Raw genomic sequence first — 27,136 nt, 5'->3', positions numbered from 1 at the left:
TAATCTATATAATAGAATAAAAAAGTTGATTCTTCCCTTGCATCTACAGTTCAAATATGAAAATAAGCAAAGACTTCCTAAACAAATCTTTTACAATCACCACATACTGCGTTGCCTAAAACTGTTAGGAAACTTTATCCCCATATGCAAATTACATTCATTCAGAACAAATTGCCTCTCAAATATGTATTCTGATAGAAACAGCAGTAAACATTTTTATTTTCTATTTAGTCATCTGATTCTCCTCACTTCACTGGCAGAAATTTCTTCAGGTATTATCATTTCTGTAGTGCCTCTTCTCAGATCCAATACTACAAGGGAGAGAGATATAGAATGGTGAGAAAGGAAAAATATTGTCAATAGAAGCATCGAAACTAGTGCAATATCTTGCATATTTCATTGTTAATGTTGTGGCCAGTATGTGTATGTACGCTAACAGTTCGAAAAATAGAATAACACTTATGAGAACAATGAAGATATTCATCATCTTTAAAGTCTGTAAGAAAAAACATTGATTAAAATAAGCTAAAAAAAGTCAATATAAAAGGTAATAGATGAAATATACTTGGCTGCGATTTGAAAGTATATGTCAAAAAGAGCGCGCATTAATGTGTATGCAAAGCAGTGATTTTTTTCATACAAAATAAAAGAAAGCATTGAAACTTTGTCAGATAAAATATGTTTCTTAGCATGAACATGTGAACCGCAAACATTTAATATAATCTATGAGTATTTTTCCTATGATAGGTGAATAACTACTGTAAGTCTTATTTTAGTGTTGTATATTTTAGTAATTGGATTCATTTTATCATTTCGTTTTTTGAAAGTGTTACAGTAGTTATTGTTTTAAAGTTATATTTTTTATTATATTCACTTCACTCAGCAACATGGTTGTAATTTGATTACTCTCTTGTGATACATCTATTCTAAATTTATAAAGCAGAAATCCTTATAGAGTCAGGAAGATATAGAAGACATTTTTAATTGTGAAGAAATTCAACCTCATCCAATTCATGAAAAATCCATCAACTTTCATGAATAACAAGAAACTTTTGGTGTTTTATCGATAATATTAATTCTGTGAATGTAGCCATAATGAGCAGTAAAAAAGATAATGTATAGATGAGGGAGCTTTCAGTTTTGTAGTTTATATTAGAAGAATTGAAATTTTGTTAGGAATAATATTTTTTGTAAAAAACAGAATCATTACAATTTAAGAATTTTGCTTTTGTAAACAAAGGAGATTTACTGAATGGAGGAGTAGGAGACGCCACGTTGGCTACGTGTTCGGCAATAGCATTTGAATATTCCATGAATAAAAGTGTAGTCAGCCAGTTAAAGCACTATAAAAATAAGTTCCTAAACTGGAGAGAGGAGTCTGTATTTATATTTTGTAAAAGATATCACAAAATACAAAACTAAAATGGTGACAGACTGAGCTTAAAAATGTATTCAATGAAGAAATGCTGGTGTCGATAAAGTTGTAGTAGATTCTTTTGAATGAGTAAAAGTTACAACTTCCTTTAAGTATGTCTGTTTTATGACAAGCAGGTAGATCGGAATTAATGTAAGAATGAAAATGATTTCATTTCCAAAAACACATATCAGTTATTAGTAAAAAGCGTGATCATATTGAAATTATAACATTTGTGTTTATAGTTCTATGATGACTGAATCTGAAGTTGGAAAAAAAAAAAAAAAAAAATCAACATTTTATTTATATAGTAAAAAGATTACAGTAGAACCCCAGGATATGGCATTAAAAATTAGTAACAAAATGCAGTACACTATAGAATACACATGTATATAATAAAATGATATTATAAATAACACCGTATAGTGGGGCAAATATCATAACCAGGGGCCAGAAAAACATTGTATTCCAAATCGTAACTTAAAAAAAACCATATCCTAGAGCCACTGTATTCTGGGGTCGTACTGTATATCAAAAATAGTGTTTCATCAAGACTTCACATTATCTCAAACAAAGATAATTAGAAAAGGACATTTCCTGCAAAACAGTAACTAGAACTCAGTTTATGTACCTAAACTTTATTATTACCAAATTATTTTTATAACAACTCACTATACCCTTTTTCTATACCTAGTTTCAAGTCCACGTTTTTATTAATCATGCCAAAATCATGAAGCACACCACTACATTAATTTAAAGAGTTTTTTCTATTAATATGTAATACATTGACTTTAACTCCAAGACACTCAGTATGTCATGATCTTTTTTTAAAATATACAATTTTGGAGTTATTGCATGTGACTTTTTATAAAAAAAAAAAAAAAGTATCTGTCACTTTAATCTTCATGTTTACCGAAAATTGGAACGGAATTCAAATGAAAAAGAAGTCTTTTAGTGAGTTATATGAAACTAAATTATTTAAAACAAATTTATAAACATATTCATTTACCAACATAATACTTGTTTCTAAAATGAATTATTAGCATGGAAAAATATTATGACCACTAACCTTAAGATAAATCCCATCCCCAAAACAAACACAAACAATGAATTTTAAAGAAATTTAGAAAATGATTAAACTATATATTCTTCAAATTCTATCTAGTCGTTCGGTGTTAAATCTATGGTAACTGTAAAGATCAACGGTGTAAATAATTTCTTCAAAAATTAAAATAAAATTAGAGTATAGGCGAGATATATATGACACTAAGGACGTTTTGGAGTTAAAGATCAATGCATTGTTATGTAGTAATAGAGAAAAAAAAGACGTTTTTTTCCTCTTGAAATAAAAAAACACAACTTGGCGACAATTTTTTTTTTTTTTTTTTTTACAATGGAGTGACCACTTATCAAAGCCCAGAGGTCAGTCAAGGATAAGGTTAATGAGTGTATGGTAGTCAATGGGAAAATATCATAGTGATCTTTAGTAGTAGAAATTTGATAAATTGGATTACTTAAAGGGTCGGCTCCTCAAGAACTTGTTTACATTAGACTTGAAGACGATCATATTATAGTAAGCTGGAAAGCAGGGAAACGGAACAGAGTTCCACAGGAGTGCAGTTCTAAGAAAAAAGGTTTGTTCATGGAATCTACATTTAGGTTTAAGCACAGATAAAGAGTAGGGGAAATTATTGATAATGGTTTTAGCTAGACGAGTGTTTTTTGTGAAAGTTTGGTGAGGGGGGGGGACCATGGATTGGACCTCAGATGAGCATTTGCCATGAAAATAACAAACCAGAGATAGGCTTGTAACATCTCTTTCGTAGGAAAGAGGATGCAAGGAAGAGAAAAGGGCATCCCCGACTAGGCTACGAAGTCTATTTTGAACTCTTTCAAGGCAGGATAAGGTTTTTCTAGCAGCTCCTGCCCAGATATGGTAACAGTACTCCATCCTTGAATGTACTTGACTCTTATACAGGTAAAGAATTGCATCAGCAGTGAGATATCTACTGGAGCAGTAGACTGATCCCACTATTTTCTCAACAACCTTGGCAACGGATTTGATGTATGTGTTCCGTTTCAGATCAGGAGTAAATGTCAAGTCCAGAAGCTTGTCAAAGCATGGAGTCTCCCCAAGACGGGAGCCATTCATTTCAATTGATGCCAGATGCGGATCAGAGTATTGATGATAGAAAGATAGAAGCTTGGTTTTAGGTGCATTAAAATTAACCCGCCACTTCCCCCCCCCCCATTGTACCATGTGTTCAAGATCAGAAGAGGGATAATCAGAGAGAACTTGGTCATTTACAGTCTTTGAAGTTTTGTCATAGATGGTAGTATCGTCAGCATAAACGTCTACAAATGATCTTATGTGATTTGGGAGATTATTGATGTAGATCAGGAAAAGAGTTGGGCTCAGGATGGATTCCTGAGGGACTCCAGCATTAATACTAAGAGCTTCTGATTTCTGCCCATCAACCACTACTCTTATGAACCTATCAGAGAGAAATGATTTAATAATTGAGAAGACATTTCCAGCTATACTGTAGCTGGAGATCTTGTGAAGTAAACCTTTATGCCATACTCTATCAAAGGCCTTTCATGTCAAGAGCAATTGCCCTAGAAAGGTAGCCTCCGTCAAGAGATTCGCTAATCCTATGAGATATAACTGTAAGCACATCTGCTGTAGATCTAGCAGAACGGAAACCATATTGCGTGTCACTGTAAGAAGGTTATTTTTGCTAAGATGGTTGATTACTTCTCTATTTAACACAGATTCCAGCAACTTACTCATGACGCACAGGAGACTTATTGGCCTATACTGTGAGGGAGATGAGCGATCACAGGAATTCTTAAATACGGGGCATACTGATGAGATTTTCCAGAGTGACAGGAAGCAATTCTCCTTAAGACAACATTTAAAAAGTTTTGTAAGGATGGGCACAAGTTCTGGTTGAAGTCTTCTGAGTACTATAATTGGAATACCGTCAGGGCCAGTTGCTTTACTGGAATCAAGGTTTTTGATTAGCTTGGCAACATCATGTACAGATATGTATATCACATAGCATGTTTTCTGATACAGAAGGAAATATTGGAGGTTGGAAGCCTTGGTCGCAAAGGTTAGAATTAGCTGCAAAGTTCTTGGCAAAGAGTTTGGCTTTGTCTGATGCTGACGAGATTACCTCAGGTCCATTTATGAGAGTTGGGATAGAGCACACGTTCTGTTCAGGATTCTGTTTGCTATTTGCCAAAACTGGTGGGAACCAAGCCGCTGCTCAGCTACTTTGGACTTGACGGACTGAGCATACAACTCTCTTGCATTCTTTATTACATTTTTACAGTGGTTGCTGGCAGTTCTGAAAGTGGCTTTAGTCTCAGTACATCTATTACGTTGGAAGCAATGGAAAAAGTGATTTCTGTGCGCAATGGCAGCAGCACATTCCGGAGAGAACCACGGCTGGCTGTTAGGTTTTTGCTGGAATTTTTTCGAGGGCATGAAACGGTCTATACCTACAATTAACCATTCTGTCAAGTCTGATACTATAGAGGACACATCCTTTTAAACATGGAATGCAGAGGTAGATCTGATATAAATGTGCGGAAGCTATCCCAGTCAGCCATAGAGTATCGATATACTGTACGATGGAGAGGTACATCTGGGGGCTTATTACACTTCATTTTTATCTTAACTGATACAACTGAGTGGCTGGAAGATCCAAGTGGAGACAGAACAGAAACTGAACACAGTTCAGGGCAAGTTGTGAGAAAAAGGTCTAGGAGACTTGCATACTAGCCGTCAGTATCGAGAACACGGGTGGGTTCGTGAACAATCTGAGTGAAGTCATAAGCAATGGAGAAATCATGACACAACCTCCCCTCATCATCGGTCTTGTTTGAGTGAGTTAACCATTCCACATTGTGAACATTGAAGTCTCCAGACATGAATATTAGCTGAAGGATAAGCAGATAGGGCGTGGTCAATTTTCTCAGATATGCTTTTAAAGATAGTAACTCCAATGTTGTGGGGGCGATATAGAGCAAATATAAATGCAGTAGTTTGAGCTAGTGCAACCCGGAAGCACATATAGAGTAAGTTAGGATCTTCTCTGGAGATGTTCCTACCACATGGAAAGCCATCTTTTATATAGGCACATATTCCATGCCCATGGCGATCTTGGGGGTCAGATTTGGAAGTTAAATTAGAGTATCCTTTAATTACGAACTCATCTAGGGAAATGGTCTGTCCAATGCCAGTTTCACTTAGAAATAATATGTCTGGTTTAGTCTCCTGTACTTGGGTTTCAACCTCTGGAAGGTTAGAACTAGGCACCGCCAAAACTGGGGGGGGGGGGCAGGTAAGTACTTTTTGACGGACCGTCTTTTTAAAAATCTACCAAAAATCAGGTAATTATCCGATCAATACGAAATTTTCAGCGATTATTAAGAGAAGAATGAACTTTATAACAGTGTACTTATTTTTCATAAACGATATTTATATATATATTTTATTTTGCTTACAAAACCCCCCTTGTTTTGAGGGGGTTCCAAATATGCTTAAAATAATCATCTGAAACTGAACACAACATATTGTGTTGTTGTAAGGGACAGGATTATAGATTTAAAAAAAAATAAAAATTGTTTGCATACCTTATTTTGACGTCTGAATATCAGAACTTCGATTGTATTTAATTATCCCGCTTTTGAGTTTTGAAGTGTGAAATTCGGTGAATATGTTAAGTAAAATAATTAATTTAAGTTAAGCAAAACAAAAAAAAACAAAAAATTTTAATATTTATACGAAAAAAGTCATTTTAAAATCTTTGATAAATAAATTAACAATTTTTTTTTAGCGAGCCGAATAATGCATGACCATTATTAAACAGGGCATGCTTTGAAGAATCGATACAAAAAAAAAAAAAAAATTCGATAAATATTGTGCCCTTTGTGTTAAAAATAGCATCATTTTTTCGATCCCGTTTGAAAACGTTTGTCGCCTTTCGACTACGGTGGACCAAACGTGCTGAAATAAATTTTTTTTATTTAAATTGCCCCCCCCCCTCCCATTTTGGGGAACCTGTCCCCCACACACATACACATTAAAAACCAAACTCATACAAATGGTCACCCATCTGGTACTGGCCAGCCTCAGCGTTAATACATTGAAATTTTCGTCACTGAAAAATAAGTTTTTTTTTGGCCTTCCATAGTTTGCTTTTTATCAAATACAAACGTAAACATTGTCTAGATCGACGCGAAGTAACTGGTTGCCTATATGAATAAGTGGAATTATTTGAAATCCAGGTACTTATATTATAATATTTTTGCATATTCTCATAGAAAATCATCCTAAATCTTAGTTAGACAACAAATAAATAAATAAATTATTTCAAAAACCTTTTCTTTTTTTTTTTTTTTAAATATTTATGTACGTTTTTTGTGCAAGACAAAAAAATGTCAATTGTTAACTTTTTGGGAAAATTTAACATTTAATTAAAAATAGTAGAAAAAGTTTTACATTATTCTGTTTTCTATATGATAAAATTCAGGGTTTTATCTCTCTGAGAAAAAAAGTTACTCAGAAATAATGGATTTTAATAAATGTAATTTCGTTTTAAAAAACAACAACAACTTGATTTTTCGGCCATTTCTGGCGGTGTCTAGTTAGAACGTAGACACCTGATGTTAGAGGGGGAGACCTGGTAGTGGGGGTCTACGTTAGAAGTTAGAGATCCGTTTTAATCGTGTTTTTTTATTGAGACTTTTCATGATGGTGTTTTGGGATTTGTGGATTAGGTCGAGGTTTGCTATTTAAAAAGGCAAAATTCGCGAAGTTCGGCCTTTTTAGGATTGCGGGTTGGTCTTTTAAATGCCAAATTTATCGAAATTGGCTTTAAAAGGTAAACACAGTTTAGCCTTTAAACGTCGATTTACTAAAACGTATTAGAAACTGAGCATTCCATTAAAAATTTTTAAATTACATATTTTTTAAATTACATATTTTTTTTACAGTTTAATCAAGACATTAAAAAAATGAAAATATCGAAAAAAAAAAAAGATTATATTGTACGTATCCGTTTTGAACTGAAGATCTACGGAAAAAAATTTCACTTAATTTGATAAAAAAAAAAAACATATCATAAAACTTTAATTAAACTTGGAAATACGATTTTAAAAAAATAGCGCGGCAGATCACTCTCTGCACTAGCACCTTTTTTTTTTTTTTTTACAGCGGAAAAACACGTTTTTATAAGAGCGTGTTGAAGGCAGTCATCTTGGATTTTTTTTTTTTTTAATTTTGTTTGAATTGTATAAACGCCACGGGGAGATAACTTCATGTAAAGCGCCGTACTCCCTCCCCATCTTTAATACTAGCTTTTCTTCCTAAAAATCGAACCTTTTGCTCGGTATCATAACAAATTGTTTTTCGCTGTAAAAAAAAAAAACTACTTGATGAAATTAAGTGAAATTTTTTTTTTCAGAGAACTTCATTCCATAACGGATACGTACAATTTAAACTTTTTTCGATATTTTCATTTTTTTAATGTCTTAACTAAAGTACTGTAAAAGTACCGTATATTGTACACGCCATCAGAAATTCGGTTTAAAATATGTAGAAATACCAAAATTAATGAATAAGTTTGGTATAAATAATTATAATACATAAAACATATATTAAAATAATTCTTTTAAATTGTCAAATTTTATCAAAACAAACAAGAAAATTGAAACGCTAAGTTTTTGGATTGAACCCAATCGAACAAAGTAAATATTTATGTAAATTTTACTTTTTTTATTTTGTAAATATACGAAAAAGTAAATTGTATTTCAACTTGTTAACTAATTATTATTTAAACTATTTTTTTTTTAAATAAGATAAAGTAATTGATTAATAAAAAAAAAAAAAAAAATGCTTACATTTTTCGGCCGATGACGGCGTTGTTGTCGAAGGGAGCGAAGAAGTTGTAGTCAAATTACTCTCAGATTGAACGAAAATCACATTCAATAATAACACTGAACACCACAAAATCAAACTACTCTTCACGATTAATCCGAATTTTATCTCCATCTTCATAAAATATGGTGGATTAAAATCAAAACAAATATTTAAAAAAAAAAAAAAACAACTTTTTAAGGTGTACAAAAACGTTAATTAGTTATGAAGAAGTTTAACATCCTACGGCGCGCAATAATACATTCAAAACGCCCTAAACTGCGAAAATAAACTTTTAAAGAAAAAGTTATACATTATTAATGACTGTCTAAAAGAATATTTTTCATAGATGGACTTGTTTTTTAAATTTATATATTCGTATGGCAACACTCAAATGTTCAGAAATAAGACATACAGAGAAAAAAAAAACAATAACAAATGGGTGTACTACTTTTCGTCTCGGTTTTAGTTCCTTTTTGTTGTGCAATTCGACACAACTGTACATGCAATTCAGCATTGGATTGCCAGATTGGCCTTTATAGGGCTGAAATTTGCGAATTTGGCCTTTTTAAAAGTAGTTTGGCCTTCAAAAGTTGTATTTAGCCTTTTTTAAAATTTGGTTTCAATTTTGTCTTTATTTTTCTGATTATTTTACAAAAATATTTATTTGATAGCAATTATTAAAGAAAATGTTAGAATTAATGTTTAAAGCAGTTTTGTTTTCAAATATTGTCTAAGCTTTTTCTAATTTGTCTTTTTCTGTACTATTTTACAAATATATTAGTGAAAATGTTACAACCTAAATATTTTTGAAGCAGTTAGTGTGGAGATTTGATGAAGTGTTTACTTAAGGGGGCGGTTCATTAGGAATTTGTTAACGTTGGACTTGAACACATCCAAGCTGTAGTCCAGTGGGAAGCAGGCAGACGGAACAGAGTTCCACAGGCGTGCAGTTCTAAGAAAGAAGCTTTGTTCAGGGAATCCACGTTTTGATTTAGGCACAGATAAAGAGTGGGGGAAATTTTTCACAGTGGATTCAGCTAGACGGGTGTTTTTTTGTGAAAGATTGGCGAATGGGGACCAGAGATTGGAGTTCAGACGAGCACCTGCCATGGAAATAACGATAAAACAAGGATAGGCTCGCAACGTCTCTTCTGTGGGAGAGAGGTTGCAGGGTAGAGAAAAGGGCATCCCCCACTAAGCCACAAAGTCTATTTTGTACTCTGTCAAGGCAGGATAGGCTGTTTTTAGCAGCTCCTGCCCAGATATGGCAGCAGTATTCCATCCTTGCTGAAGCAAGAAATAACTCAGTCTTTTAAAGAAAAAGGAAAGCATGCAAAATCATGTGGCAAGAAACTGAATTTGCATATCTAATTTTTTTTTTTTTTTTAACAGTAAGAACAAAACAATTTTCATTAGCGTTTCCTTTAAATGAAAATATAACAACTCTTCATTAAACAAAACTCCATTTAGCAGTTTCTTTTAGCTAAGTCAGAGAAAGCCAGTGTGTAGTATGAAATACTGAACATATTATATTTCTCCATCTTTTCTGTTCTCCTTCCAAAGAGAATACACATGCTTGCATTACAATCTACCCGGCACCAATTTAAGGGCCGAAAGTTTTTCAGGAATATTCAAATCATTGATCAACCCCTCTTTGTTCCTTTATCTTTTGTCCCTACCCAACGGATGTGCGAATGACCTTAAAAGCTAATTCAAGCCGCTGATGAAAAAAGCCTTGACAGACAAATAAGAGACTTTTACAGACTTCTAGATACCATGTTCAGTGAAGAATATACACGTCACTTAACAAACACCCAAGTATACTTTGTAAATGCATTCATTGAAAACTGACTCATGTTCAAATTTCGGTTTGTAAAAAAGTTTTAATGCTTATCCATATTTCAAAGAAAAAAGTTGAAATGGTTGAGACCTGTACTCGAACCTGCAGCATTATCTCCATTAACTGTATAAGAGCCAAGTACATTCTAGGATGGAGTACTGTTGCAACATCTGGGCAGGAGCTGCTTGAAGTATCCTATCCTGCCTTGACAGAGTTCAAAACTGATTTCGTAGTCTAGTAGAGGATACCCTTTTCTTTTCCCCGCAACATCTGCAATATATGCACAGAGTTAACATCTTCAATGTAACCATTTTTTCTTTATATAGCATTAATAAAGTTTTCGGGAAGGGGGAGGGGCTCTTTTTTTCTTGGGTGGGGGGCTTTTTTGTTTCTAAAAGTCTGGCTTTAGTTTTTAATTTGACCTTTTTGGACTTTTTTTCTAGACTAAGTTGGCTTCAAACATCTAGCAATTCTGATTCAGCTGGTGCTTCTTCGCTATATTTTCCGGTGCAAGTCTATAAATGGTCCACAAGTAATCTTTTTTACTATAAAAATCTGAAAAAAATATTTATAATGTACGTACTTGTCACTGCATGAAGATTTCATATTCCAAAAATCATGTAAACCGATCAAGTAGTTTTTTTTTATTCAAGAAAATCAAATATTATGAGACATTTTATCAAAGAAAAACTTCACGCCATCTTGTTTTTGAATGATACACTGCTAGCGACACCTATTGGGAATGTTGGGCAGACAATCGACTTTCCACACTATAGAAAAAGAAAACTTGGAAAATTAAGACATTTATAAGTTTTTGAAAATGTTGAAAACGAAAATAACGTTTAAAATTCCAGCAAACGAGTAGTTTCCAAGATATGAAGAATTTTACGTAAATTGAGCACCCACACATTGATGTTACTCCAACAAAAATTCGGCAAATGTGTATTTTTCAGTGGCGTAAATTCAAGTTTTACACTAGTGGTGGCCATGAAGTGGGTGATCATTATACGTTAAATTATTATAGAAAAGTGAGCCCCACTTTCTTTAAACTAACATTTCTTCATATCTTGGAAACTACTCGTTTGCTGGAATTTTAAACGTTATTTTCGTTTTTAACATCTTCAAAAACTTTTAAATGTCTTAATTTTCCAAGTTTTTTTTTTTCTATGGCATGGAAAATCGATTGTCTGCCCCCTTCTGATCGTATATTCCAAACATTCCCAATAGGTGTCGCTAGCAGTGTATCATTCAAAAACAAGATGGCGTGAAGTTTTTCTTCGCTAAAATGTCTCATAATATCTGATTTTCTTAAATAAAAAAAATTACTTGATCGATTTACGTGATTTTTGGAATATGACATCTTCATGCAGTGACAAGTACGTACATTATAAATATTTTTTTTTCAGATTTTTATAGTAAAAAAGATTACTTGTGGACCATTTATAGACTTGCACCGGAAAATTTAGCGAAGAAGCACCAGCTGAATCAGAATTGCTAGATGTTTGAAGCCAACTTAGTCTAGAAAAAAAGTCCAAAAAGGTCAAATTAAAAACTAAAGCCAGACTTTTTATAGTAAAAAAGATTACTTGTGGACCATTTATAGACTTACCCCAATTTTCCAAAGTTCGATCTCCAAGTATTCTTGAGCTTTTGTCAAAATTAACATTGTCAAATAATTAATTATCAACAAACATAACGACAAGTAAAATAGAGTAAACGTAAATAAGAAGAAAATAAAAGTGTTTGCCATGATGCACATGATACACAGAAAAAACAAATGTCAAACATAATCGATAATGCTCGATTGTAGAATAGGAATTGCCTCACATTATAAACGTAATGTACTTTTTAAAGTTGTGAAAATATTAAGTAAATATAACTTTCAATGTCGTAAATCTTTTGGATATTTTTACAGTTTACAGACCGTACTGAAATAATATTTAGAAACAATTCTTAACACATAGGGGAGTGATATTCAGTGTTTGTTAAAATACAGTCGACAGACCGCTTTTTTTTTTCTTTTTTTTTAATATTTCGTTTTCAGCACTTACATACTTAATTGTCATACCGAAAATCGTAATATATCTAACAGTCATCAAATAGGAAATTATTTATAGTTAAAAATAATTTTTACAAAAAATTGGATAAAATTGCATTTTTCTTAGACGTTATAAAGTAGGCTGTAGTAGTCGACACGCAGGGGACAAATATTTTAGATTACTTGTGTAATATTTGTTATCTATAGCAATAGACTTTTTTACTTTTGTTTTTTACTAAAAACATAATAGCAATTGTAAGCTTAAAACAATGTATTTTTTTTTAAAATCTGTTTACTATATCTTAACTAGCATCAACTATTTTGTACTTTTACCTTAATAGTAAAAATTTTTAGATAGGGATAGTTAAATTTAATTTTTATGTTATTTTTTACGGTCCATAAACTGTAATAATAGCTTATACATATATATATATATATATATATATATATATATATATATATATATATATATATATATATAATTTAAAGGAGATTAGAATAATAGTCTAAAGAGCTAAGTGTATTTTAATGTAATAGTGAAATTACTAGTTTAATTAAAATACAGGAAATGCTCGTTGTAATTTAGATATATAATAAGCTCGATAGTTAAATGTCCTAGAGCTAATTCAATATTAAGTAATGTGATTTATAATTTTAAAATTTAAAAAAAAAAATTTTAATTTAAAAATCAAATTTTAATTAAATTAAAAATCAGTTTCATAAGAAGGAACAACAACAAAGTCAATTATCTGTACGATCGTTTCGGAAATCCGTGCTTTTTATTTGTGGTATACATGAAGTTATGTAGAACAATTATATATAGTTTTTTTGGTAAGCACGGTCTCCTCATCAGCAAATTTAGGAGGATTTTTATTGAATTTAAAAGACACCATAAATAAACCTAGCATTAAAAGTAAGGCAGATGAATCTGAAAAAATTGAAATAAAAGGTTTGGATTTAAAATTTATAAGAAAATTAATATAGGTTAGAGATAGAAATGAGTAGAAAAAATATATATTTTTTGAATTTACATAATAAATTTGATTTAAAAATATATAGAGATAGTTATCTTTTAGTTTTTCTTTTTTTGAAATCAGGAACTGTGTTTAAAGTAGTCATTTAGATGTTTGCTATAGCTTTTTATTTTATTGAATGATGAATTTTAAAAGGGCGACGCTCGTGCAGTAAATTGTTTCCGTTAGCGTATTTTGATTTAAAGACGCTACAGTTAATATATATAGAGAGAATATTTATTTTGCAAGTTTTTAAGGGGAGATAATTGTCATGTGTTATTGGCTTTATTTATTATTTGATTTACGGGTCTAAGGGAGGTAATTGGTCTAACTTAATTAAAAAAAAAAAAAAAAAAAATTGTAATCTATTTTTACTAATGAGTAATTTTTAATGATTTAAGGTGGTTTATATTTATTAAATTTAAACCAACGTTTATGATTACATGTCAGAAGCTCGTGTCTTGAATTTACTAGTTTGGTTGTGCTTTTTATATCTTCATATTTTAAAATTTTTAGGGTTTCTTTTGTACATAGTGCACAAAATTTATCTCCTGGTTTATATGATTTGCAAGTCTCAATTATTTGCCATTTTAAGTTGAAAGAAATATTGCTATTTTTTAGTTGCCAAATATAGTTGGATAGAGTAGTTTGGTTTGATAGAGAGTTATTTTTAAAAGAATGTTTGTGCGTTGAAATTCTATGTTTTATTGGGCCAGATGTGGAACCAATATATATTACCTCTTGATTATTGTGATTATTTTCCGTTAGGTCTATTGTTGGATTATAATGTGGTGGGTTGATTAGTAATTGATCGGTAGATTGATTTAAGTTGGTGTTATTATTTAATCTGGTAGTTGAGTTATGGCTGTTAATAGGTTCTTGTAGATTTGGAGTTTTTGATACTGTGCAGCTATAGATAACATTTTTAATTTTACATGAGCCTTGTAGGGGACATTTATTTTTTCTTCTACAGTTACAGGCCGATGTATTTTGTATAGTTGTATTTTGTAGTTTATTAATTTTCTTATTATTAGAGCTAATTATTTTCTGATGAAGGTTAGGCATAGTAGAGTAAGAGACTTTAATTGTGTTCTTATTGAAAATTTTATTATATCTATGGGGGGCTTTAAAGTTCTTATCTAATATTTTAAAAATTCTCTGGCTATGTTTGTTTCTAGGTTTTTGGAATACGGGGGGTTGAACCATAGGATCTCCTTGTGTCTATTCTTACGTTTACAGGTTTTAGTTTGCTGTTTATTTGTATTATTATCTAATATTTGTAGTTTGGTTTTATCTTTTTTTGTCTCTTGGTTATTTTTCTTAACTCGTATACGGGAAGACATTGCCATATTATATGTTATTACGCTCTTAATAGGTTTATTTTTAATGCAGTTTATGTTTCTATCATTTTCATTTATGAATTTAATTTATGAATTATATCCAGAGTTTTTAAGGGCTTCATGATAGTATTTTTCATTTTTGGTAAATATTGATTTAGTAGAAGACAGTCTAGAAATTCTTAGAGCGATATTGGGAACTATTGATTTTAATATTGATTTAGGGTGGTTTGATTGATTGTGGACATATAGAAGTGATTGGTTAGGTTTATGGTATGGTTCAAAGGTAGAATTTTCAAGATTTAAGGTTATGTCTAAGAAATTAACAATTTTTTTATTAGGGTCGATTTTTATACTAAGTCCATAATTTTTAAATAATTTATGTAGAGCTTTAATTGCTTTTTCATAATTTTTATTAGTAGAATTCGTTATGAAAAGTGCATCATCTCTATATAGCCCTCCTTCAAGTTTGAATTGTTTATGAAGTATACAATGTATTTCATTTAAAAGGAAAAGGCCAACTAGATCAGTGACCTGAGTCGATTCCGTCGATCCCATTAAAATGTTGAAGTGGTTAGGGGTATTTTTCCTGGTCCAATATTTATTATCAAATGTTATTAAAGACTGTCTAGCTATAAGTATTAGTTTAATTTCGTCTTGAGTTATATTAGTTAATTTTCGTGCCATTAATAGAGATTTATTAAGTAGGATAGGTGATATAGATTGGTAATATGATTCAATGTCAAAAGAAAGAAATTTAATATTATTTTTATTTTGAATATTAGAAAACCAGTCGATTACTTGGTTGGAAGATTGCCATAGTGGGTATTTTATTATGGATTTAATTTTGGGGATAATTCTATCTAATATGTTTTTACTAACCAGTCCTATATCTGATTTCGAGGGGCAAATGAGTCTAATAGTAGGGTTAATATTGAAGCTGTGTTTGTGGTCTTTTAAAGTAAATCTCGGGGTACCTGGTACCGTTATTTCTGTGTATTTATCTATTTTAAGTTTAGTTAAAATGTTTTTGCATCATTATTTATTTTATTTAGTGCTGATTTATTAGTAGTTTTATAATTTTTATTAAGTTCTTTATATATTAGATTTTTATATTGTATATAGTCCATTGTGTAGAAATTTCCAGTTTTATCTGCCGGTACTATGAGTTTATTTTGGTGGCTTATAGAAATAGATTTTGAAAATTTATTTATTTTTTTAAGTGTTGGAGTGATATATTTTTTATTTTTCTTAAATTTAATATTTTTAATCAGGTTGATTAAGTCATTTTCAAAATTTTCAGTGTCTATGTTTCTCTTAGGGTTTTTGTATGTTTTTAGTCTGTAGTATTTCGCTGCTTTTCTTTCTTCATTGTCTTGTCTGAGGATGGTTTCTTTTATTTCTCCAGGTTGGTGGTGTATTGGTTCTGTGGTTTCATTTTGGTAATTATCAAAATGGTAGGCTTTCCATCTCAAGTTCTTTATAAATGTATTTATACTTGTAATTAAGCTGGTTATAAAGGTGTCTTTAGGGGGTATGGGGATGCATTTAGTTGATAATTGTATGTCCTTCTTATGAAACATATCTACAATTACGTATATAAACTCAACCTGTTATAGGGAGCTAATAATTTAAAGGAGATTAGAATAATAGTCTAAAGAGCTAAGTGTATTTTAATGTAATAGTGAAATTACTAGTTTAATTAAAATACAGGAAATGCTCGTTGTAATTTAGATATATAATAAGCTCGATAGTTAAATGTCCTAGAGCTAATTCAATATTAAGTAATGTGATTTATAATTTAAAAATTTTTAAAAAATTTTTAAAATTTAAAAATCAAATTTTAATTAAATTAAAAATCAGTTTCATAAGAAGGAACAACAACAAAGTCAATTATCTGTACGATCGTTTCGGAAATCCGTGCTTTTTATTTGTGGTATACATGAAGTTATGTAGAACAATTATATATAGTTTTTTTGGTAAGCACGGTCTCCTCATCAGCAAATTTAGGAGGATTTTTATTGAATTTATAAAAATCCTCCTAAATTTGCTGATGAGGAGACCGTGCTTACCAAAAAAACTATATATAATTGTTCTACATAACTTCATGTATACCACAAATAAAAAGCACGGATTTCCGAAACGATCGTACAGATAATTGACTTTGTTGTTGTTCCTTCTTATGAAACTGATTTTTAATTTAATTAAAATTTGATTTTTAAATTTTAAAATTTTTTTAAAAATTTTTAAATTATAAATCACATTACTTAATATATATATATATATATATATATATATATATATATATATATATATATATATATATATATATCCATCAACCACATTTCCAGCTATACCCTAGCTGAAGATCTTGTGGAGTAGATCTTTATGCCATACCCTATCAAAGGCTCTTTACATATCAAAGGCCTTTGATATGTAAAGAGCAGTTGCCCCAGAAAGGAAGCCTCCGTCGAGAATTTCACTAATCCTATGAGTATAACCGTTAGCATATCTGCTGTGGATCTAGCATGTCATTTATAAGGTTATTTTTGCTAAGGTGGTTGACTACTTCTCTCTTTAACGCAGATTCCAGCACAGGAGACTTATTGGACTGTACTGAGAGGGAGATGATGATCACCTAAATTCTTAAATACTGATGGATGAGGTTTTCCAGGGTGTTGGGATGCAATACTCCTTAAGACAACGTTTAAACAGCTTTGTAAGTATGGGAGCTAGTTCTGGTTGAAGCTTTTTCAGCACTAGGAATGCAGTCAGGGCCAGTTGCTATACTGGAATCAAGGATTTTGATTAGCTTGGCAATATCACGCAGAGATAATTGTATGTAGCATAGCGTGTTTTCAGATACAGGAAGAAATGGGTGGGGGGACCTTAATTGCAGAGGATAAAATTAGCTGCAAATTTCTTGGCAAAGACTTTGGCTTTGTCCGATGCGAACAAGATTACCTCAGGTCCGTTGATGATGGTTGGGATAGAGCACATGCTTCTGTTCAGGACCAGGTTTGCTATTTACCAAAACTGGTGGGAACTAAGCCGCTGCTCAGCTATTTTGGACTTAATGGACTGAGCATACAACTCTCTCACATTCTTTATTACTCTTCTACAGTGGTTGCTGACAGTCCTGAAAGCGGCTTTAGTCTCGGTACTTCAATTACGTTGGAAGCAGTGAAAAGAGTAATTCCTGGATGCAATGACAGCAGCACATTTCTGAAGAGAACCACAACTAACTGTTAGATTTTTGCTAGAATTTTTTGAAGGGTATAAATGGTCTATACCTACAATTAACCATTCTGTCAGGTTTGATACTATATAGGACACATTCTTTTTAAACATGAAATGCAGAAGTAGTACGAAAGCTATTCCAGTCAGCCATAGAGTATCTATATACTGTACAATGGAGAGGTACATCTGAGGACTTATTACGTTTAGTTTTTATCTTCATTGATACAACCAAGAGGTTTGCTGTTTTGCTGTAGGCTCATAGTTGCTGCCACTTGTGCCTAGAATGTCTGTCCCTGGATATTCATTGTGCTTTCTTTTCTTATATGTAACTTGTGTTTCCGTTTATTTGCAACTTTTGCTTCTTTTGCTTCTTTTGAATGAACCTTTCTAAGATGGTTTAAGATATTAGTCATAAAAGTTTTTGCTGATTTGCTTCCCTTTGATGTGATGGTTTATAGGTTATGGCCCTTGATGCTGCTTACATTAGACCGATTTACATTGTGTACAAACAGCAACTGGCACAAACTATTGACGCTTTCATGCAACAGTTGGAAGTACTCGCAAAGTGACCGCTGAAGAAAACAAAAGACTGTACATTTGAGACGCTTTTATCAGTGGCATCTCTTCCTCCTCAATTCAACAACGCTTGCTCGAGTAACACTTTCTCACACTACAAGAAACCTGCACAATGGCCAGATCACTGGAACAGGCAGGAAAACATTCAGAAAGCTATGAAAACAACTTTAACATAGCCGCTGCTGTAATCCCTTCAAAGTACTCCTATTTAGCACCTATAAAGAAAAAGGCTCAACTTAAAGAGTGCTTTTTCTGTTATGCTCAGCTCATGATGCCGAGTGTAGAAAATGTAAAAAAAAATGGACACTGGGCTAAAGTATGTAAATCTTCCTCTGCTAATGCTGCTGTATTATTCGATCCTGACTCTCTGTTGCCTAGTCTCGCTTGACTAGGAACTGAAGCTAAACACATTACATTCACTAAATGTTAAATAAATGAACATATGGTAAACACGATGGTAGATTCGGGTAGCATGGGAACATTTATCTGCAAAAATACCACCAAAAAACTAAAACTCTTTACTATACATAAACAAAAGCTATTGCTCTGGCAGGCCCTAACATGCCAAAATTATTGGCAAAAGAATTGTAGTCATTACATTAAAAAATAAAGCTCATCCTGGCATGACAGTAGAAGTGATTAAGGATCTCTTTATTGACATAATTCTTGGGAAATACATCCTAAAAATGTTCAAAAGAGTGATCCTGAAATTCATCGGTCTTGGGGATGAACTCATTATTGGAACTATTAATAAGAATAACCCATTTCCATCTATAAACGTTCCGCCATTTTCTCACCTTTCCCCACATATAATTCCTATTGCCACCAAATCATGCCGTCACACCATTACTGACAATAAATTCATAGCAGAGGAGACTGCTAGGATGTTGAGAGAAGGCATAATAGAACCCTCTTTGTGTCCTTGGCAAAAGTTCTGGTGACCTCTAATGAAAATCACACACAAAAAAAAACTGTCATTGATTACAGCAATATCATAAATAGATTTACAAAACTGGATGCCTACCCTATGCCTAACATCAATAAAATGGTTGCCGACATAGCACAGTATAATATCTTTACAACACTCGACCTGAAGTCCGCCTATCACCAAATACTGATAAGTCACACTGATTGGAAATATACAGTATTCGAAGTAATTGATAAACTTTACCAATTCACTCACCTTCCTTTCAGTATTACTAATGGAGTAAGCGCATTCCAAAGATGTATAAATGACATCATAGATAAAGCAAAATGGATACTTTTGTGTACATAGACAACATCACAATATGTGGAAGAAATCAAAACGAGCATGATCACAATCTTCAAAGATTCCATGATGCAGCAAAAGATATAACATCACCTTGAATGAAAGCAAGCGTGTCATTTCAGCTACCTCTATCACTTTACTTGGATCCACTATACAAAACAACCAAATTTCTCCTGACTACCAAAGACTGAGATCTCTTCTTGAAACGCCACCTCGTATCTCAAAAACGAGTAATCGGAATGTTTTCGTACTATAGCAAATTGCTTCAAAACTTCTCCGACAAAATACTATTCCTCAACCACAAGGAATTTCCACTGCCCCCATCTGCCTTAAACTCTTTTCAGACATTAAAAAAATGACTTAAAAAATGCTACCTTAATAACGGTTGACTCTAATAAAGAATTTGAAGTAGAGACAGATGCAAGTAATTACTGCATAGCTGCTACACTAAACCAACATGGTCGACCAGTTGCATTCTTTTCACGGACACTGAGTGAAATCAAACATCACACGCTCAAAAAGGAAACAGACACGATTGTTGAAGCACTTTGAAAGTGATGCCACTTCCTACTCGCTAGACATTTCAAAGTCATTACAGGCCAAAAGAGCATCCGTTTTATGTTCGACAACAGTAGAAAATCTAAAAGTAAAAATAACAAAATATGTCGTTGGCACGTTGAACTGTCGCAGTTCAAATTCAGAGTCATCTACCATCTGAGAACAGAAAATACTGCTGCTGACACGTTCTCTCGCATCTCAGCTCTCACCCATAATTTGCAAGACATTCGTGAGTTGTATATTCGATCATGCCATCCTGGTGTTACATGACTCTGCCATGTTATCAGAACAAGGAATCTCCCGTTCTGTTTGGACCAGATAAAAAGCATAACCAACTCCTGCTTCTCCTGGCAGTATCTGAAACCCAAATTTGCCAGTATTAACAAGGGAACACTCATAAAGGCCATAACTACCTTTCCAGCGATTGGACATTGATTTTAAAGGTCTATTACCAACTTCTTTAGATGCTAACAAATACCATAATTGATGAGTTTTCTTGCTTTTCCCTGTAAGGACATGACGAGCAAAACCATCATCTGCTGTTTGAACCAACTATTTTCTATTCTTGGCATACCTGATGTGATATATATGGACCGAGCTACTGACTTTTTAGCAGAAGAAATCAGAGACTTCTTACATGGAAAAGGTATTGCTATGTCTAAAATAAGTAGATACCACTCAGAAGGCAAAAAGTTGAAAAACTTAATGGCACTTTATCGAAGATCATTCAAATAACCTTATGTTCTAGCAATATGAAACTGCTCTGTTGGGAAAACATGCTACCTGATGTGCTCCATTCGATTAAGCCATTACTCTGCACTGCCTCTAATGTGACTCTTCACAACAAACTATTCATATATAACCGTAAATTCATCTCCAGGACTTCAATTCCTTCCTGGGCAAAACTGGGCCCTATATAAATCACACTAAAACAAGTAAGCTCGACTCTCCTGTAATTCTGACTACTCTGTTGGGCATCAACCTTTACTATTCTCATGAGTGTCTACCTTCTGGCGCTGAAACTACTGTCAACATGTGGGACATAGCTCCTAACTCTTCAAATGAAGAATAACTTCATAATAGAAACCTCTCTGTAATGTACACTTGAATGGATAGTCTGGTGAAAGGTAAATAATCCAATGACGGATATTTTTATATTTTTGTATTTTACCGTCATTGGATTATTTAACTTTCACCAGACTATCCATTCACGTGTAATCACCTTTTTCTTCACCATTTCCCTCTGCTTCACTTTTTGTTATCAAGTAAGATTTTTTACTTATTTGCAGTTTCATCGAATACTTTTGTTTGCAAAATCCGATCCCACATTTTGCTAATTCCTACCCTCTGATGAGAAGGAAAGTATTTCTTTGAAACTCCACGGGTTAAGGACTATCCAATTATTAAGTGTTTCCTTTTCAGATTAAATATGTTTTTAACTCCATTTCAAAGTGTTTTTTAACATGTTTTATTAACTGTTTGCTTTTATTATAAGCTCTATCTCCTATTTGGTATTATCGAGCTTTTACATCTGGTTGAGATTACTTTATAAATATTAATTCTTTAATATTTATAATATACTTTAGTTTTACCATCTTGGATCATTTTGGTAAATTTAATTGTAATTTATATATATATATATATATATATATATATATATATATATATATATATATATATATATATATATAATTTTAAGGGATTAGAACAACAGTCTAAAGAGCAGAGTTTATTTTAATGTATTAGTAAATGCATTAATACAATTAAAAGAAAGCAGTGTTCGTTGTAATGTAGATATATAATAAGCTCGATAGGCATAGATATCATAGTTCTATTTTAATATTGAGTAAAATGATTGATAATTTATCATTAAAATTAAAAATCAGTTTCACACACACACGCGCGCGCGCGCACACACACACACACACACACACACATATGTTTTGTTTTTTATTACCGTTTTATCTGTTTGGTTACATATGTTTCAGAGCACTCTCTTCAGGTTTTTAATAATTACCAGTTTTACCATATATATATATATATATATAAATGAGATAAAAATTTCTTAACCTTATCAAGGTGCATTTTCCACCAGGTAATACCCTGCATAAAATTTTTAACAAAAACACTGTCAAACCAAGTTATAGTTGTAGTGATAATCTTGAAAAAATATCAAGAAATACAATGGAAGAATGTTGGGTGGTAACAGGGAGCCAAATATGTCTGAATTCAGGAATGCTGGATTCTGTAGTTGTTTAGGCAGGTCTGAGTGCCCACTTGGACACAACTGTTTGATCATATCCGTAGTGTACAAAGCAACTATCACTACTAAGGAAGACCTAGGTGTCGATAAATATTATATTGGCTGGTGACACCTTCAAGGAGAGATTTTCCGGTCATAAATGTTCTTTCAGTAATTCCAGGTGTGGAGATGGAACATCGCTCGCCACATGCAATGATAATTTAAAAAGAAAGGCCTGGCACCAGTTGTGAAATGGGATATTTTGGGGAAGTCTGGCATCTGCAGGTCTCTCAGCTCACCTTGTTGTCTGTGTTTCAGCGAAAGACTGTTTGTTGCCGGATTTAGGGATAGAGACAGGCTCCTGAGTAGGAAAAACGATTCCTCAATCGATTGCGGGCACTACAGATCGTACCTTTTAGCCATTTTAATATGCTTGAACTATTTTTACCTTACATTGCTATGAACTATTTGGTGGACCAGGTTGTGTTTTTTTTACTTGCAATGAGCGGGGTTGACTTTGTTGCATACCTGGCTTGTTCTTTTGTAGGCTTCTTATAACCTTCTGCCTCTGACCTTATCTATTCTTTTTTGTAGTTAGGTAAATGGGTTGCAAATTGGCCCCTGCTTCTACCCAGTCTTTATTTAGGACTTTAACCATCCTACATGCTTTCTTCTATCTTTTATTCTTTTTCTTATTCTTATTTTCTTATTGTTTTGTTTTTTATTCTAAGTGTTGTGGGGACGTACACACCCTTATAATCACTAATCCATTAGCCATATAAGCAGCACGCATAGACCGCTCAATGAGAGCTATCCAGATGTCATACAGAGATGTCTACTCACGGACTTACTAATCTTCCTGTATCACTAACCCTGTTCTGGATATAAATGTTCTTCGTATTCTCACCAGTCATTGGGTTTTCCTACTTTCACCTTTCCCGACTCCACTAAGGTATAAATTTTCCTTACCTTTTGTATCCCACTTGACTTTGTTGTACTTATTATTCAATGATTTCCCAGTTATCAATCTTTACTATAATTATTTGTCTGTTATTTTGCCACTGATTTTCTGTCACTTTAATTTGCGACCATTTTTTATAAATTCTAATATTTCAATTTTTAATTCTACCCTTTTTGGAATACAATTGTATTTTTATTATACGAAATATTAGGAAGTGTGTGCGAAAAGAAAAAAGGAAAAAAAAAAGAGATAAAAATGCATCAGGTGGTCGAAGAAACAAACTCGGTGCCAAAAGACAAAATGAGAAGCATGCTAAAATGGACAGGTGACAGCAGGTTGGGGTTTTAAGTGATGCCGAAAAGTAACGGTAATAAAAACGTTTTGTATAAAGAACAAGGCCAATAGCCATTAGTCGTGTGCTCTCGTGTAATGAATGAATGCGTGAATGTAGGATTGACATGAAATTCTTAAAGATAAACTAAAATGACCGAAAAATAGGCTGAAATGACTTAAATAAATAAAAAGTAAAGGACTTAGAATGACTTTAATACACTTAAGGATGAATTGAATGACCTTAAGAATAACTGGAATCCGGCCGGACAGATACTACACTTTGATCTTGGCCAAAAGACCAAGAAAAAGGGTATTTATTTGCTCCCCCACCAAGCAAATTAGGCACAAGGCCGATTTTTATGTGATGACTGAAGGGGAAATGGGGACCAACTCCCCGGGGAGTAGAGGAGCTGGATAGTAACAATTTGTATGAAGGATTGCCCCCACATATGGTCTTTGCTTGCAGTATCTGCCGGAACAGATACTACACTTTGATCCCGGCCCGAAGGCCAAGAAAAAGCTGTATTTATTTGCTCCTCCACCGAGCAAATTAGGCACAAGGCCGATTTTTAATGCGAGAAGTGAAGGGGAAATGGAGACCAACTCCCCGGGGGGTAGAGGAGCTGGCTAGTGACAATTGGTATGAAGGGTTTCCCCTACATTGACCAAGGTCTTATATGTGGGGTCGCCCCCACATATTGTCTTTGCTTGCAGTATCTGCTGGAACAGATACTACACTTTGATCTTCATATTTAATTTATTTCGTTTAAAGAAAAATCTTGGCCAAAAGGCCAAAAAAAGCTTAAAAAGCTAAGAACAGCATCTATTAACAACAGACCTTTGATCTTAACCAAAAAGGCCAAGCACAAAAGTGTGGCAGACCGACCGACAGACCAACCGACGGATTGACTTATAGAGTCGCTTGCACGCGACTAAAAAATACTGACACAGATTTTATTTCTTTATTTTCAGTTTTATTTTTATGAATTACTAAAGTAAAGTTACGCTGAAGCACTCTAACATAATTACCATCTGGGCTGTTTGCTTTAAGCCATGACAATATCTGGAATTTAATAATTTTGTAGTAAGTATTAACAAACATCTTTTCATTTGCTTTGTAGAATTTTATAGGCATTTTCTATTCAATGGAAGCTATAACAGCAAAAGCTATGAATTTTAGTGATATGTTTTCTTCTTAACCTCAGCTATGAATTTTGCAATAAATCTGTCATCTTTGCGATTCAGAATAGCACTAACAGTAAAGATCTTTTCATCTGAAAAGATCTTTACAATAAAGGGTATTTTCTTGAACAATGTAATAATTTTATTGCACCTTTTCAATCTCCGTTTCTTCAGAACTGTTTGTTATATATTGATTTGAGGCGATGCCGATCGGTGGTGTGCACACACGTACATTCACGATGGAGTTTGATTTACATTCTTGTGTCCTAATAAAAATGATCGGAATTGTAATTATCATCGAAAATTCTAGGTCGGGAAGTTAGATTTGTGCAATGCAAAATGAGAAAGGAACAATTAAATATTTTTAATATTTACATTTCAGGAATGTCCATTGATGTCTTTATGAGACACAGTTAACATAAACGACCAGAAAGAGAAAAAGAGAGATGACCGACAGTCGTCCAGTGTGTGTGACATTTTTTCGTCGTCATTTGCCCCCCCCCCACACACACACCCATCCTTACAGCTAAATGCAATGTTATCTCTCTCTCTCTCTCTCTCTCTCTCTCTCTCTCTCTCTCTCTCTCTCTCTCTCTCTCTCTCTCTCTCTTCGACGGTCATTATTGTATTGTAAATAAACTTCTTTGTTGATAAAATTCGTCTGTGTTGATTTTCAGAACAGCGGGAAAAGAATTGTCAAGTGTATATATACACTGCATGTCAAATTATTATCGAACTGTCATTTTTTTACCAGTTTCAGAAACTTACCGGTAGTTTCGTATCAAAAGCTTCAGAAACGTTGGCAATGATGAGCTTCATGTACTGGGAAATTTTTGTACTGTTCCACGCAATGTAAACAACTTATCGTAATTGGTGAATCCACGGTGTTTGCGGTGTGCCAAATTATTAACAAGGCAGTTTGTTTCGTCAATAAAATGGGTCGTAAAGGTGGTTTGGGTAGTTATAAAAAGAGTACTATTACAGAACAGCTAGCAAAAGGTAAAACTACTCTCGAAATATCTAAAATGATAGGAAGATACCATCAAACTGTGAAGAACTTTGTCAAGGGCCCTACAAAGGTACGTAAGAGAGCTGATAAAGGTAAATCTAGAGTTGTTTCATGCCGTTCTCTACTCCAAATTAAACGTGAAGTTGATAAGAACCCTGGACAGACAAGTCGAGAATCTTTGGCCAAGCCGGATTGAAGAATGTCTCAAAAAGTACTTGATGTCGCCTTCTGAAAGAATTGGCAAAGTCTGTTTAGCTTGTGACAAAGCCTCCATTAAAGCAACGTCACATACAAAACCGATTGAAATGGGCAGAGTACAACATGAAAATGGAGTTTTCCAAAGTTTTGTTCACGGATGAAGTGCGTGTCACTCTTGATGGCCCAGATGGCTGGAGCAAGGGATGGATCCTAGATGGACGACATCATCATAAGGCGCCAACAAGGTGGCAGTGGGATAACGATTTGGGCTGGGATTACCGGAGGTACTTTAGTTGGCTCATGGAGAGTCCCAGAAGGCGTAAAAATGACGTCAAATGCTTACATAGCTTTTCTGAAGCAGCATTTTGAACCTTGGCTAAAGAAGCAAAGGTTGATGTTCAGAAGAACCATTATTTTTATGCATGCAGCAAACAAAAGCAAAGAGTATTTGCAACAACCGGGGTACTCTGGGCTATGGAAGATGGAGCAGCCTGCAAATTCACTAGATTTGAACCCAGTTGAGAACCTTTGGAGTATCATGAAGCAACGCATCTTTGCAAGTGGACGCCAATTTAAGAGCAAAAATGTTGTGGGATGCTCTCCAAGAGGTATCGCGAGGAATAGCTGTTGACGAAATCACAAATTTGACTAATTCTGTGGACCAACGTCTTTTACAAGTTATTCATAAAAAAGGATCGCGTATACCCTACTAATTATGCCAACATAGAAATGGCAATGTAGTTATTGTGTTCTAAGCATTTTTCGTAGTTAATTTAATGTTTGAAAATTATTTCAATAAAAAAGTTATGGGTATCTTGTGTTTTTTTTCTCAACCTCGTTAATAATTTGACACACTGAAATCAACAGATATTCCTATCTTCTGCCATAGTTTCGCTAATACTGCTTTAAATACTATTATCTTTTAACTGGAGTAACTGAATAGTATTGTAAGCACCTTCTCAAAGTTTCATGGATTTTTATTCACTAGTTT

At 33.2% G+C, this 27,136-nt stretch overlaps 2 protein-coding genes across 5 annotated transcripts in view; one reads left to right on the top strand and one right to left on the bottom strand.

Annotated features, from left to right (window-relative positions):
* The window catches only part of LOC145291531 (pituitary tumor-transforming gene 1 protein-interacting protein-like), a 66,817-nt gene extending 57,954 nt beyond the window's left edge, over positions 1–8,863 (bottom strand). For 3 of the 4 annotated variants that reach the window (XM_080137524.1, XM_080137525.1, XM_080137526.1), the window contains exon 1: positions 8,330–8,863. In XM_080137524.1, coding sequence (XP_079993650.1) covers positions 8,330–8,486 — 157 coding nt within the window. In that variant the 5' untranslated portion in view covers positions 8,487–8,863. Of the gene's footprint in view, positions 1–7,046; positions 7,075–8,329 lie in introns of those variants that run through there. The other variant, XM_080137527.1, reaches the window with a different exon arrangement.
* The window catches only part of LOC145291530 (hsp90 co-chaperone Cdc37-like), a 102,794-nt gene that overhangs the window by 14,130 nt on the left and 61,528 nt on the right, over positions 1–27,136 (top strand). The window lies entirely within an intron of this gene.

Source organism: Euprymna scolopes, chromosome 12, assembly GCF_053919585.1.
Source record: "Euprymna scolopes isolate OS-2025 chromosome 12, ASM5391958v1, whole genome shotgun sequence".
In the NCBI taxonomy this organism is placed as follows: Eukaryota; Metazoa; Mollusca; class Cephalopoda; order Sepiida; family Sepiolidae; genus Euprymna; species Euprymna scolopes.
This window is presented reverse-complemented; position numbering and strand designations above follow the sequence as displayed.